This window comes from Macaca nemestrina, chromosome 5 (genome assembly GCF_043159975.1).
Source record: "Macaca nemestrina isolate mMacNem1 chromosome 5, mMacNem.hap1, whole genome shotgun sequence".
NCBI lineage: Eukaryota > Metazoa > Chordata > Mammalia > Primates > Cercopithecidae > Macaca > Macaca nemestrina.
In genome coordinates, this window is record NC_092129.1 from 77,109,791 (window position 1) to 77,123,022 (window position 13,232).

A 13,232-nucleotide genomic window follows, 5' to 3' on the forward strand; every position below is an offset into this window, starting at 1 on the left:
TGGAGGTCAAGGTTGCAGTGAGCCGTGATTGTATCATTGCTTTAGAGCCTGGGCAACAAAGTGAGACCCTGTCTCAAAAATAAAAAAAAAGAACTCTCTATAGTTTGCGTATTAGTCAGGGTTCTCTAGAGGAGACAGAACTAATAGGATATATATATATATATATATATACATGTGTATATACACACATACACACACACATATATATATATGAGTTTATTAACTCACATGATCACAAGGTCCCACAATAGGCCGTCTGCAAGCTGAGGGGCAAGGAGAGCCAGTCTGAGTCCCAAAACTGAAGAACTTGGAGTCTGATGTTCAAGGGCAGGAAGCATCCAGCACAGGAGAAAGACATAGGCTGGGAGGCTAGGCCACTCCAGTCTTTTCACGTTTTTCTGCCTGCTTTATATTTTAGCTGTGCTGGCAGCTGATTAGATGGTGCCCACCCAGACTAAGGGTGGGTCTGCCTTCCCCAGCCCACTGACTCAAATGTTAATCTCCTTTGGCAACACCCTCACAGGCACACCCAGGATCAATACTTTGCATCTTTCAATCCAGTCAAGTTGACACTCAGTTTTAACCATCACAGTTTGTAACTTGAGCAATGACACGTGAACTAGCAAAATGTCCTATATCCACTGTTACTTCTTTGTGCCCAATCACTGAATGCAAGTATGTCTTCGAGGACTCATGCCAGCCTGTCCATCACCGGTCAAAGAATTAAAACAATATCCTATGGCAAAGTTTCAGGAGACACCAGGGATCCTACAAGCTGGGACTTCATTTGGGAAGCCAAGTGGTGAGCCAATCCTCTATTGCTGCCCTCACCTCACAGCTCAGTCCTTACGGGAGTCAGAACTACCCAAACTCAGTAAACCGTCTAGTACAGAACCTTGAGCAAACGGTTCCCGTTCCAGTCTAACGCTGCCTGCTGTTGCCACCTCTGCCATCCATGCAGCCTCCCCAGCCTCCAGTCTCTCTCTGCCCATGCCAACTGTCCCTTTCTGGACTGCTCAGGTCCTAGCAGTCAGATTTCTGCTCAATTTCTAGCTCTGGACACTATGTCCCGTTACTGTGTATGGCTCTGTGTCTCCCAGACAATGGAAAGAGAAATGTGACTTAGTCAAAATGGAACAAAAATTAAAACCAACCAATCAGCTAACCAACTAAAACAAACACAATTTTAAAACCATACACTTTCATACATACACTCAGCTAGTCTAATACCACGGGGAAGCATATGAAAAAAAACCTCTCCTGCTTCTCTTTATCCCCATAAAGTTTCTTCAGAGCACTTATAAAAGCACCTGGCGCATTAGACATTTGTTTGTAGTTTATTGTCTTCCCCCACCCTCTACAGATTGTTAAGTTCTAAAAGAGCAGGGACTTTTATCTCCCTCACCTTTAACAGCGTCCGGTCCGATGTGAGGACGTCATACATTTATTAGGATTGGAATGGTGCCAGCTGCGCTCCTTTCCACTCTTTATTTTCAAGGTCACCCCCTGAGGTTTTCTTTTTTTTTTTTTTTTTTTTTTTTTTTTTTTTTTTGAGACGGAGTCTTGCTCTGTCGCCCAGGCTGGAGCGCAGTGACCAGATCTCGGCTCACTGCAAGCTCCGCCTCCCGGGTTCCCGCCATTCTCCTGCCTCAGCCTCCCGAGTAGCTGGGACTACAGGCGCCAGCCACCTCGCCCGGCTAGTTTTTTGTATTTTTTAGTAGAGACGGGGTTTCACCGTGTTAGCCAGGATGGTCTCGATCTCCTGACCTCATGATCCACCCGTCTCGGCCTCCCAAAGTGCTGGGATTACAGGCTTGAGCCACCGCGCCCGGCCGGTTTTCTTTAACCTCATTGAACTCACACCCTAAAGTCAGAGGAAGAGGTATCCCCTTGTGCCAGACCCAGGCTGACTATATTATTACACATTCTTCTCATCCTCCGAGCCTTAGAGGAGGTGACCATCACACATTTTCACTCCATTCCACATTAGTTTCCGGAGCTGCACTTTCCCACATTAGTTTCCCATTAGTTGGCCAAGCATTTAGTTGGGCTCTGAGCTCTTAAAAACATAAGGAGAATCTAATTTTGAATAAAAACACCGGGCCATACTGAACAAACCCAGGGAAGAAGTGGTGGTCATTCTTTTCCTGTCCCCCCAGCTGTGTGGCTGGACGAGGCTTCCTGCAAATCCTAATCACTTTACCTCCTGTGATATGATTAAATAAAAAAAGCTGGAGTACAAAGCCTAAAAAGAGTGGCTCTGTTGCTCTGGCTACATGTCTTTTTCTTTTGAAAGTGCAATCTAGTAATAACCAAAAGCAGTCTGCAAATGCAAATCCAATTGCTTAACTAATTGTGTTCTCACCCCTGGAGTAATGGAAGCTCATGCTATAGAGGAAAATCTGAACTTAGCATGACCCAGGGTTCTGAGTTCTCAAGGCAGGCCTGCATAGAGAATCAGCTCTGAGGAAGCTCGCTCAAAGGAAGGAGGTGGACAGAAGAGAGATGTGCATGGGTGATCAAGTGGGAACAGAAGACAAACGCCATGGCTGGGTGCAGTGGCTCACGCCTGTAATCCCAGCACTTTGGGAGGCTGAGGCAGGTGGATCACTTGGGATAAGGAGTTTGAGATCAGCCTGGCCAGTATAGAGCGAAACTCCATCTCTGCTAAAAATACAAAAAAAAAAAAAAAAAATAGCCAGGCATGCTGGCAGGTGCCCATAATCCCAGCTACTGGGGAGGGTGAGGCAGGAGAATCATTTGAACTCGGGAGGCGGAGGCTGCAGTGAGCCAAGATCGGGCCACTGCACTCCAGCCTGGGTGACAGAGCAAGACCCACTCTCTCTCTCTATATATAAATATATTCTATGAAAGTAGGTCTCCTCTATAACAACATTCATGAAGTAATGTTGATTTTGACTGACGTATATAAAAATAAAACTCCTAAGTTTGGCAGTATTTACTGGAGATATACTACCCGATTCATTACTAAAAATGTGATAAAGAGTTTAGTTATGTACGAGATCCCTGCAGTGTGGCTTATTGTGGAAAGGCACGTTTATCTCTCTTTTTTTTTTTTTTTTTTTTGAGACAAAGTCTTGCCCACGCTGGAGTGCAGTGGCTCAATCTCGGCTCATTGCAACCTCTGCCTCCCAGGTTCAAGTGATTCTCCTGCCTCAGCCTCCTGAGTAGCTGGGACTACAGGCGCGCCACCATGCCCAGCTAATTCTGTATTTTTAGTAGAGAAGGGGTTTCACCATGTTGGCCAGAATGGTCTTGATCTCTTGACCTCGTGACCCACCCAACTCAGCCTTCCAAAATGCTGGGATTACAGGCGTGAGCCATAGCGCCCAGCCACGTTTATCTCTTTTTATGTACTTTTTTGTTTGTTTTTGACAGTCTTGCTCTTTTTTAAACAACAACAAACCTTCCAGAAATGATGTCTCACTATGTTGCTCAGGCTGGTGTTGAACACCTAGGCTCAAGCAATCTTTCCATCTCAGCCCTCCACCATTACTTCTAAAAAATAAAACCAGTGTTATGGAATTGTTCAGGTGGGAAAAGCTTGAAGTCTCTGGTCTTCTTGCTTTCATGGTGCCGGGTGCCCAGGATGACTATTTGCACAGAATTTGCCAGATGAACGTGTGGAAAGGCGTGTCTTCACAGGTGTGCCCCTAACTTTGTGCCTTCCTATCAAGGGAGGCATGGTTGAAGGGCTGCAGAGAGAGCTGTACCCAGGCTTCACATTTAAAAGAATATGGAAAACTCATTACTTATGACATTGACTGAGTTCAAATCCTGGTTTTTCCACATACTAGTGTGTACTCTTAGCCAAGTTATTTCTTCCATTGTTTATTAAAACATAACTTCTGTTTTTAAAGGAAGTCATACATACACATGGTCCAAAACTCTGACAACAGGATTTGGCGAAACTTTCTCAGAAGTTTTCTAGGCATGTATAACACATTTCCTTTTTTTTTTTTTTTTTTTTTTTTTTTTACATAAATGTACCATACATCATGTTCTTTTATCTTTCTTAACACCTCTTAAAATATTATTTTCTTACGGGCTTTCTAGTATTTTGTTTGAATGGATGTATCTTATTTACTGAAAGAGTCCTGTTAACAAACACATAGGTTGTTTTCTGGTTGGAGTTAGGACCGAACAATCTTTGATGAACATCTTTGATCACTTGTACAAGTTTGACAGGATAAACTCCTAGGAGGGCTGCTGGGTCCAAGGCTGTGGTCATTTTCGATTTGAGTAAGTATTACCAAAAGCGCAAGTTATTTAAGTGAGCCCTGATTCGCTCTTCTTTGTAAACAGTGGACAATAATGAGCTTCTCAAACGTTTCTTATAAGGATTAAATGAGATGGGGATGTAAAAGCCCAGTATATAGCAAGCAGGCTGTCAATGAATATTGGCCTCCATCTTTTTTTATGGAGAAAGACAACTATTTATGCATATTATGACGACTATAGCTTAACCATGAGCTCAACAAACACAAAAATTCACAGAAAATTCTGCAATACCGTATCTATTTTAAACCACATTATTGAATGTAACTAGTGAAACCTCAGGTCAAATAGAATGTATTTAAGGAGACACAAACTTGACATTAACTCTAAATACCAGAGTATTGAAGATTTGATAGTTGTCTCTTCTTACAAATATATCCCTCATAATAAAAAAGCACTCCACTAATATGCCAATTATGATACATCTTCCAGTTGTGTTTTGTCCTTGAGCGAAAAATCTTGCTGCTCAATTCAAGTCATTCGTTTATTCATAACACCCATATATATCTCTCCAACTCTGGAGAGAAACACTGACAGAAAGATGGAAAATTTTAGAGCCCTCGTTTCCACTTCAGAGAGCCTGTTGTCCCCTAAACCTCTTGGGCCCTCGGGCATTTTTAAACTTATCAAGATTCCAGAATGAGGTTAATGGGACGTCACAAAACGAACCCCCCACCGTCCCGTCCCAGGGGCTCCAAGCCAGGACCCCAGCCTGAGGGAGCCTCCGGGCAGGAGAAAGAGGCCCAGGAAGCCATTGCTCCGTTCCTTCCCGGCTGTTTACGTGGCACTCAAGGTACTCGGCCAAGGGCACGGCGACCCCGCAACACCCCCGGCGTGGGGCAAAGACAGCGGGGTTGCGGGGCTCCTGTCTGCCGGGAGCGTCGAGAGTTCCTGCCCCCCCGCCCACCTCATGCACGGAAAGCCCCGAGCCACGGCGTGCGGCGCTGGCCGAGCGTGAACCGGAGTCGGGTTCGGCTCCCCCGAGCGGCTGTGCGGGCCGCGGAGCGCTTCCCGTGGGGCGGCCACGCAGGGTGCGGGCCATGGCCCGGGGCGCCTGTCCGGATCCCGCCGCCGCGCGGGACGCAGCCCCCGTCCTCGACCCAGGGCGCCCGGCGGCGGCGGCAGCGACTGCCCGGGGCGGCGGCGCGGCGCGGCGCAGCGCGGGGGCGGCCAGGAGGCGAGGAGGCCGGGCCGCGGCCGAGGGCCCAGGGCGCGCTTCCGCCGGGCGCCGCGCGCGCCGCGGTAAATGGGAGGCTCGGCCGGCAGGGGCGGGGGCCGCGCAGCCGGGGACTTTCAGGAACTGCAGGAGCGGGCGGCGCGGGAGTAGCCGAGCGCCCAGCGGCTGGGCCTGAGCGTCGAGACTCGGGGCCGAGGCGGAGGAGCGGCCGCCGCGCCGGGGCCCAGCCGGAGCCGCCGCCCTCGCCCTTGCCTTCGTTCGCGCGGCTCAGAATCACCATCCGCGGCGCGGGAGACAAGCCGGCCGTCCCGGGCCGGGGGACCCGCCCGCCATGGCCACCAAGGTGAGGGGCGCGCAGCGCAGGCCCGGCCGGTCGCTCAGGCCCGCGGCGGCGCGGGGACGGTCGGGGCTGGGGCTGGGGCCGCGGGGAGGGTTGGGGCCGGGGGCGGCCGAGGGGCCACTCTGCGTCCTCGGTGGGGTCCCCGGGCGGGTCCGCGGCCCAGCCAGTCCCTTCTGGGCATGGGTGCGGCGGACCGTGCAGACGGCCGGGATCGCGCCGGGGGAGGGCGTCGGGTCTGGGCGCGGGTTGGGACCCCGGGCGCAGCGACGTTTGGGAAGTTTGCACCTGAGCGTGGGCTGCGGCGGGCTCGCCGGGAGGGGCCGCGAGAGCGGGACGGAAACTTCCCGCAGCCCGGGGAGGCCCCCGAGGCGACAGGCTCTCTGTGGCGTCCGGTGTCCCCGCGGCGTCTGGCGTCCCCGCCGCCCCCACGTCCCCTCCCGCTGCCGCCCAGGGGACCCTCGGCCCCGTGGGGCGGGTGGGGGTCGAGACCTCAGCAGAGAGGACGCTGCGCTTCCCGTCCCGGCCTGCGGGAGCTCGCGGCCGGGGAGAGACGGAGGCTGGGACACCCCGCGCCCCTCTGCCTTCTCTGCTGTTATTTTTTTCTTTTGTTTTGCTACCTTCTCAGTGTGAATGGTATTGCCGGCATGAATAAAATATCAAGAGGGAAATGACTGTGCTTTCGATTACGTGTTTGCCTAAAAAAGGCCCAGGCCCGAATTACGTGGTGGAACTTTGACTCCTGCTTGGTAATTGGCTAGGAGCGGTGTTTTGCTTGTTTTGCATTATTGTTTATGAAATTAGCAGTCACTCTTTGCTACCTGAATCTTCAAAAGCCACCCTCCCCCACTCCTTTTCCTTGGGCGTTTTCAGTAGTTACTTGGTGTAAAATAGTCACTGGGGAGTCATGGTCGCGGAAGGAGGACCTGGGGGAGGAGGCTCTGAACCTGAACCATTAACTGTTCTGTGATACGCTGTGAGGAGTAGGTTTACTTTTGCACTTAGTTTTTGTAGTGTCACTTTATTAGCATCAGCACCCCTTTCCCTATTTTTTTTTTTTTTTTTTTTGAGATCTCTGAGCTACTTTTGGGTTGCTAGAAACGTTATTTTTTATATTTCGATAGGTGTTTGCTTTTTTTGGTGGAGTGTTAAGGTAGGAAATGGTAAGAAATGTGAAATCTGTTTAAAAGATCAGCGTTGCTTGACTTCGGTCTGCTAGATGTTGTCCTGTGGTAAATTTTGTGCTCTGAATCCATCTAGGTGCAGCGTTTATAGAGAAGTGGGGATTCTCCTCCAGGGAACCTGTTGCTGCTGTTACTGAAATAATTACCTTCTTGTTAATATATTATTGCCTGTGCTGTGCTTTGGTTTTATTAATGTGATAGAACTTGCCACCTTTTGAACTAATTTTGTGTTGACCTTTTTAAAAATAAAACTTAGGCCAAGGATTTCTAAGGAAATTTGATTTTGAGGTTTGTTGCCAGACACTCCAGAAATTACCAGTTACACATCCTAGTACACGCTCATCTTGCAACCTTAACAGCGGTTTATAGGCTGGGCGCGGCGGCTCACTCCCACCTGTAATTCCAGCACTTTGGGAGGCCGCGGTGGGCGGTTCACCTGAGGTCGGAGCTCCATACAGCCTGGCCAATATGGTGAAACTCCGTCTCTACTAAAAATACAAAAATTAGCTGGGCGTGGTGGCGCGCCTGTAGCTCCAGCTGCTCCGGGAGGCCGAGGCAGGAGAATCGCTTGAACCCGGGAGGCGGAGGTTGCAGTGAGCCAAGATGGCGTCACTGCACTCCGGCCTGGGCTACAGAGCGAGGAGACTCCGTTTGAAAAAAAAAAAAAACCAAGGCGGTGTATGACATAGAGATCTGTCCAGTGGTGGTCTGTGTGTTTTTACACTCTGGTCTACTGAGGCATGTTACCTGTACTGTCCTTTAAGTGGAATGCAGTTTAGCAACTAGTGCAGGTATACGTAGTGAAATTTTTAGTTCATAGTTAAGCCTGAACTTAATTTTTTTTTCAAAAAATTGAAAAGTGGTTCTTGTATATTAATCTTGAATTGCATGTGTCTTTGCTTAAACACGAGCCTTAAAACATGCATAAGCACTTCCTACTTCGTTATCTACACCACTCCGAAGGCAAATTCCAGTAATTCTGTTAGTTTCTTTCGCTGTCTAATCACTGTTCCACATGGTGCTCATTTCCATGTCTACATTGTGACAGACCATTTCCATTTTAAGAAAAAGAAGAGCAATGAAGCAGTTATTAGAAGAAGACCCTTCCTTAGTTTTCTGACATCCTGGTGATACTTGGGTCAAACCAAAGTCTCATTTTTTAATTGTCCCCAGAGAGACAAGTTGCTACTTTCCTCACTTGCCCCATATACACACCCCTTCCCCACACCTGAGTAGTTCTGTTTTTTTTCTTCGTCTTCTTCAAGGGGTGGGGAGAATGTGCTTAGTAGTAATGACTAATTTTTAATAAATGGCTCCAGTGGCACTCAGGCTGTTGCTGTAAGTATTAAGTGATGAAAAGTAAATTCAGGATCTGGATATTTTAGGGGATGTTCATTTCCCTTTGAATTTACCAGAAACTTGGCTATAGTATCTTCAGATACAATTTTCTTGTTTGTTCTTAAGTATTTTCTTAAGGATGTGGTTATCACTGAACTATTGGCATTTTTAAAAACTGCACTAGTATATTTTACAATAGAAAAGGAAATTATCATTTAGAAGAAGTAGTTTAGTTGAACAGTCCTTCACTGCTAAGGAAAGTTAATCAGGGCCAGGTGCGGTGGCTCACACCTGTAATCCCAGCACTTTGGGAAACCGAGGCAGGCGGATCACGAGGTCAGGAGGTCGAGACAATCCTGGCTAACACAGTGAAACTCCGTCTCTACTAAAAGTACAAAAAAAAAAAAAAAAAAAAAAATAGCTGGGCGTGGTGGCGGTCGCCTGTAGTTCTAGCTACTCGGGAGGCTGGGGCAGGAGAATGGTGTGAACCCGGGAGGCAGAACTTGCAGTGAGCCAAGATCGCGCCACTGCACTCTAGCCTGGGTGACAGAGTGAGACTCTGTCTCCAAAAAAAAAAAAAAAAAAAAAGAAAGTTAATCAGTAACTGCACATTTTAAAGGGATTATCTGTTTTCTATTTCTAATCCTTACTCAGTAGAATGCTGCATTCAGTTTAAGTGTATGCACTCACTCAGTGCAATCAAGTCTTGTTTTACAAATATTAATACAAAACCTGCAGAGCATTTTAGTCTTGATCTTTATTGGAAGCCTCCAAAGGTTATATTTTGACCTAGCCAAAATATAACCTGTTTATATTATACGTTATATTGATAAATATTATATATACGATATACAATATATAGAATAAATACAAAATATACAATAAATATATTGTCAGTCATCATGTTTTATTTAAAAGATCAAGTCCTAGGAAAGAAATGAAGAATTTTTTTTCAATGTCTGTCAAAGGGGACATGAAGAAAATTGTTAGTGGAGGTTAATCCATATCTATATAATTTAGCTGTAATTTCCATGTCAAAGTTAACCTTCAGTCACTAATTTGGATCCTTTTGTGCTTACATAGTCACCTTTAGACTAATTATAACAAGATTCTAGGAGTTCTTGTTGCTTTTTTTTTTTTTTTTTAACTCCTCAGTTCCAATACTTAAAGTTATACACATGTTACATAGCTTGTCTGGTTAAATTAAGTGGGTATGGAATGTTAAAAATAATGGTAGGGAATAAATGAATTGCTGTTTATTCCGTGTATAGGTTAGTGAGAACAATCTAGAAGGCACACTTTGTAGCATCTCCAGAGCAGAAACCTCTTTATTTGAAGACTAGAATAGAAATATCTTTCTAACGGGTCTTAAGGATTAAAGTTGATTTTTATGGTTTTTTAAATGTTTGGAAAATGCTAACCATTTAAGTTTGTATAGCAGTAGTATTTTCTGTGTGTCTTAAGTAGAGTGTGCAGTATTTGTACAGTCAAAGAAAAGTTCTGTGACGGTAGAAAGATGAACAAGTCTCATTAAAGAAGGAATAGATTAGAAATCATAAAAATGTTGCAGTTTTCTACTGTGCCTTGTTTTTGTATTGACCATCTAAAAATTAAATTATAGTTTTACTTTAATTGCTTACTTAAAACTTTGTAACTTTGCAGTACTGCTGTTTCTTTTCTGGAATGCTGTTCTCCCTTGTCCTTCCCTAGGTACTTTGTTTTTAGATGTTAAGTTATTTTATTTATTTATTTATTTATATTTTTGAGACGGAGTCTCGCTCTGTCGCCCAGGCTGGAGTGCAATGGCGCGATCTCGGCTCACTGCAAGCTCCGCCTCCCGGGTTCACGCCATTCTCCTGCCTCAGCCTCCCGAGTAGCTGGGACTACAGGCGCCCGCCACTGCGCCCGGCTAATTTTTTTCTATTTTTTAGTAGAGACGGGGTTTCACCAGGTCTTGATCTCCTGACCTTGTGATCCGCCCACCTCGGCCTCCCAAAGTGCTGGGATTACAGGCGTGAGCCACCGCGCCCGGCCTAGATGTTAAGTTATTATTATTGTTGTTATTATTATTATTATTATTATTATTATTATTATGAAGTCTCCCTTTGCCATCCAGACTGGAGTGCAGTGGCACTAACACGGCTCACTGCAGTCTCGACTTCTCTGGCTCAAGTGATCCTTCCACCTCAGTCTCCCAAGTAGCTGGGACGACAGGTGTGCGCCACCATGCCCAGCTACTTTTTGTATTTTTTGTAGAGATGGGGTTTCACCATGTATCCTGAGCTGAGGTGATCCTTCCTCCTCAGCCTTGCAAAGTATTGGGATTACAGGTGTGAGACACTGCGCCCGGTCACATATTAGGTCTTAATGTGTCTAAGCATCACTTCCCTGGGGAAGCCTTTCCTGATGTCCCCGCCCCTGTTTCAGGGTCACATTACACACCCGACTGCCATTTTATATTTGTTTCTATAATTGATGGCTGTCTCCATTGAATGCTGTCAGCCTCAAGAAGCTGAGACTGTGTGTGTGCTCACTTTCGTATCTTCAATGACCAGTTTAAAGAGCAAAAATATTCTAGTGAGATAAGTGACTCGATTATTGAAGTAGAAAATATTAATCCCCAACTGTAAGCTTTTGTTCTTTTAATTATGTGTTTTTGTGTGTTTGTTAAAAGTGTATACAGGTACAACACAAAATTTACATCTGCACCTTAGGCATTGGCAATAATATTTTTTAAAACATAATCAATTTTACTAATGATTACATGAGAAATTGCCTCATGTTTTAAGGCACTTGGAACAAGCTTCATATTTCTGAGACTTTGAAGAGTTGTCTTTAACCTATGGGTTTTCAGAGGCGTGTTTAATTTCCAAATGTATTGGGTTTTTCTCTTTCTTGTTGGTGATTTCTAACTTGATTGCATTGTAATCAGGGAGCCTGATTAAAATCAGTACTGTACCTGGAAATTTGTTGAGGCTAACTTTATACCCAGCATATAGTCAGCTTTTATGTTTCACCTGTGGACAAAAAGAGTATATATATTATTGATGTGTGTGTCTATTCTGTATGCTGTATGTCCATTAGACTTACTGTGCTGTTCATATCTATATCCTTACTAATTGTGTTTCGCTAATTGATCTGTTGTATTTAACTGATCCTCTGTCTACTTGATGGAGATATTAAAATGGTGAATTTAAAAATTTTCTCTACATTTAGAATTAGTATTATTTTCTAGGTGAACTGAAGTTTTTATCATTATGAAGTGAACCTCTTTATCTCTGGTAATGCATTTTTTCTTAAAGACTGTATTTCTAATGTTAATGTGATTAACATTCACCAGCTTTTGGTAAATATTTCCCAAATATATAAAAGCCAATAGCTGAATTTTACCTTTTTATCCAGTCTGATCATGGTGCCTGCCTGTACAGCATTGTGTTTACTGATGTATTTGGATTTCTGTCTACCATCTTATAGATTGTAGGAGCCCACTCCCAACTTTGTGGAAGGTTTGTGTTATACATCTCTTTTTTCCAGTGGTTATCATAAGCATGGTAACATTAAGTTAAAGTCTGAAACTACTTAATATCATTAGCCTTTTCCTGAATTACAAAATGACATAAGGTTATGTAACTGCAATCATCTCCCCGAATATGATCAATCATTGCCTGGTGTTTTAGTTACATCTTTTTCACTACAAATTGGACATTATTTTTATACAGTTAAATGTTTTTGATTTAATCATATTGTACTGTCTTTGCTTACTGTTTCTTCTTACATTTCAGTCTTTTCTTGAGATAATTTTCCTTCCACCTAAAATGAATTGGAATTTCCATTGAGAAGGTATGTTGTTGGTAAATCTCTTATGTGTCTCTTGGGTATGAAAATTACCCTGGTCTTGAAAGAGTTTTCGGTTGACAGCATTTTCTCCCAGTACAATGAAGGTATTCTTTCTTTGTTTTCTACTGGCTTTGACATTTGCTGCTAGGAAGCCAGTTATCTAATTATTGTTCCTTTGTCGGTGGTGTGACTCTTCACTGGCTGTTAAGACTTCTCTGCGTTTTAGTATTTTGCAGCTTCACTGTACTGTGTCCATGTGTGGATTTTGGTTACACAGCTTGGGGTTTCCTGGGTATCTTGGATCTGATGAAGGGTGCTACGCTAGTTCTAGAACTGTGCTGTTCAGTGGACTCTGTATGATAATGTTCTACATCTGGGCCATCCATATGGTAACTGTCTGCCACTTGTGGCTAACAAGAACTTGAAATGTGGTTAGTGTGACTGAGGAACTGTGTTTAAATTTTAATTTCAGTAGCCACATGTGGCTAATGGCTACTTTATAGGAGAGTGCAGCTCTAGCAGATTCTCAGTGGTTATTCATGAAAATTGCCTTTTCTCCATTCTTTCTTTCTGGAACTCTAGTAGCATGAAAAGGACCAGTGGAAATCTAACTTCCCATCTCTCAACCTGTCATGTTTTCTTTGTGCTTCATTCTGGATAATTTCTTTTGTTCTTACCTTTCGTTCACTATTCTTTCCTCATTCAGGCCAAATGTGCTCTTTTATTCATTCATTTAATTTTCAGTTTTGTTTATCTTCTATTTTTAGAAATTGTATTTGGTTCTATTTCAAATCTGCTTATCATTCATTATAGTTTCTTGTTCTTTGCTTATATTTTTAAGCTTCTCTTAAGCATGTAAAAACATTAATGGTTTTATGTCCTAATCTCAGGAGTCTGATTCAAGCCATCCGTTTCTGCACATTCTCACTCATGGTGCTTTGTTTTCTTGTGTGTTTTGTGATTTATTTTGATTTTTCCTTGAGTTGCTTGTTTTCCTTGGAACTTCATCTGAGGGAATTCTGTTACCTAGATTGAGGTTGTATCCTTCTAGGGAGAATTT

General features: G+C 44.4%; 1 protein-coding gene across 3 annotated transcripts in view; it reads left to right on the plus strand.

Moving 5' to 3' along the window:
• Window positions 1–4,979: 4,979 nt before the first annotated feature.
• LOC105478738 (sorting nexin 9) overlaps window positions 4,980–13,232 on the plus strand; it is a 124,771-nt gene continuing 116,518 nt past the window's right edge. For 2 of the 3 annotated variants that reach the window (XM_011736341.2, XM_011736344.3), the window contains exon 1: window positions 5,686–5,819. In XM_011736341.2, the coding sequence (XP_011734643.1) occupies window positions 5,808–5,819 (12 nt within the window). In that variant the 5' untranslated portion in view covers window positions 5,686–5,807. Of the gene's footprint in view, window positions 5,093–5,685; window positions 5,820–13,232 lie in introns of those variants that run through there. The other variant, XM_011736342.3, reaches the window with a different exon arrangement.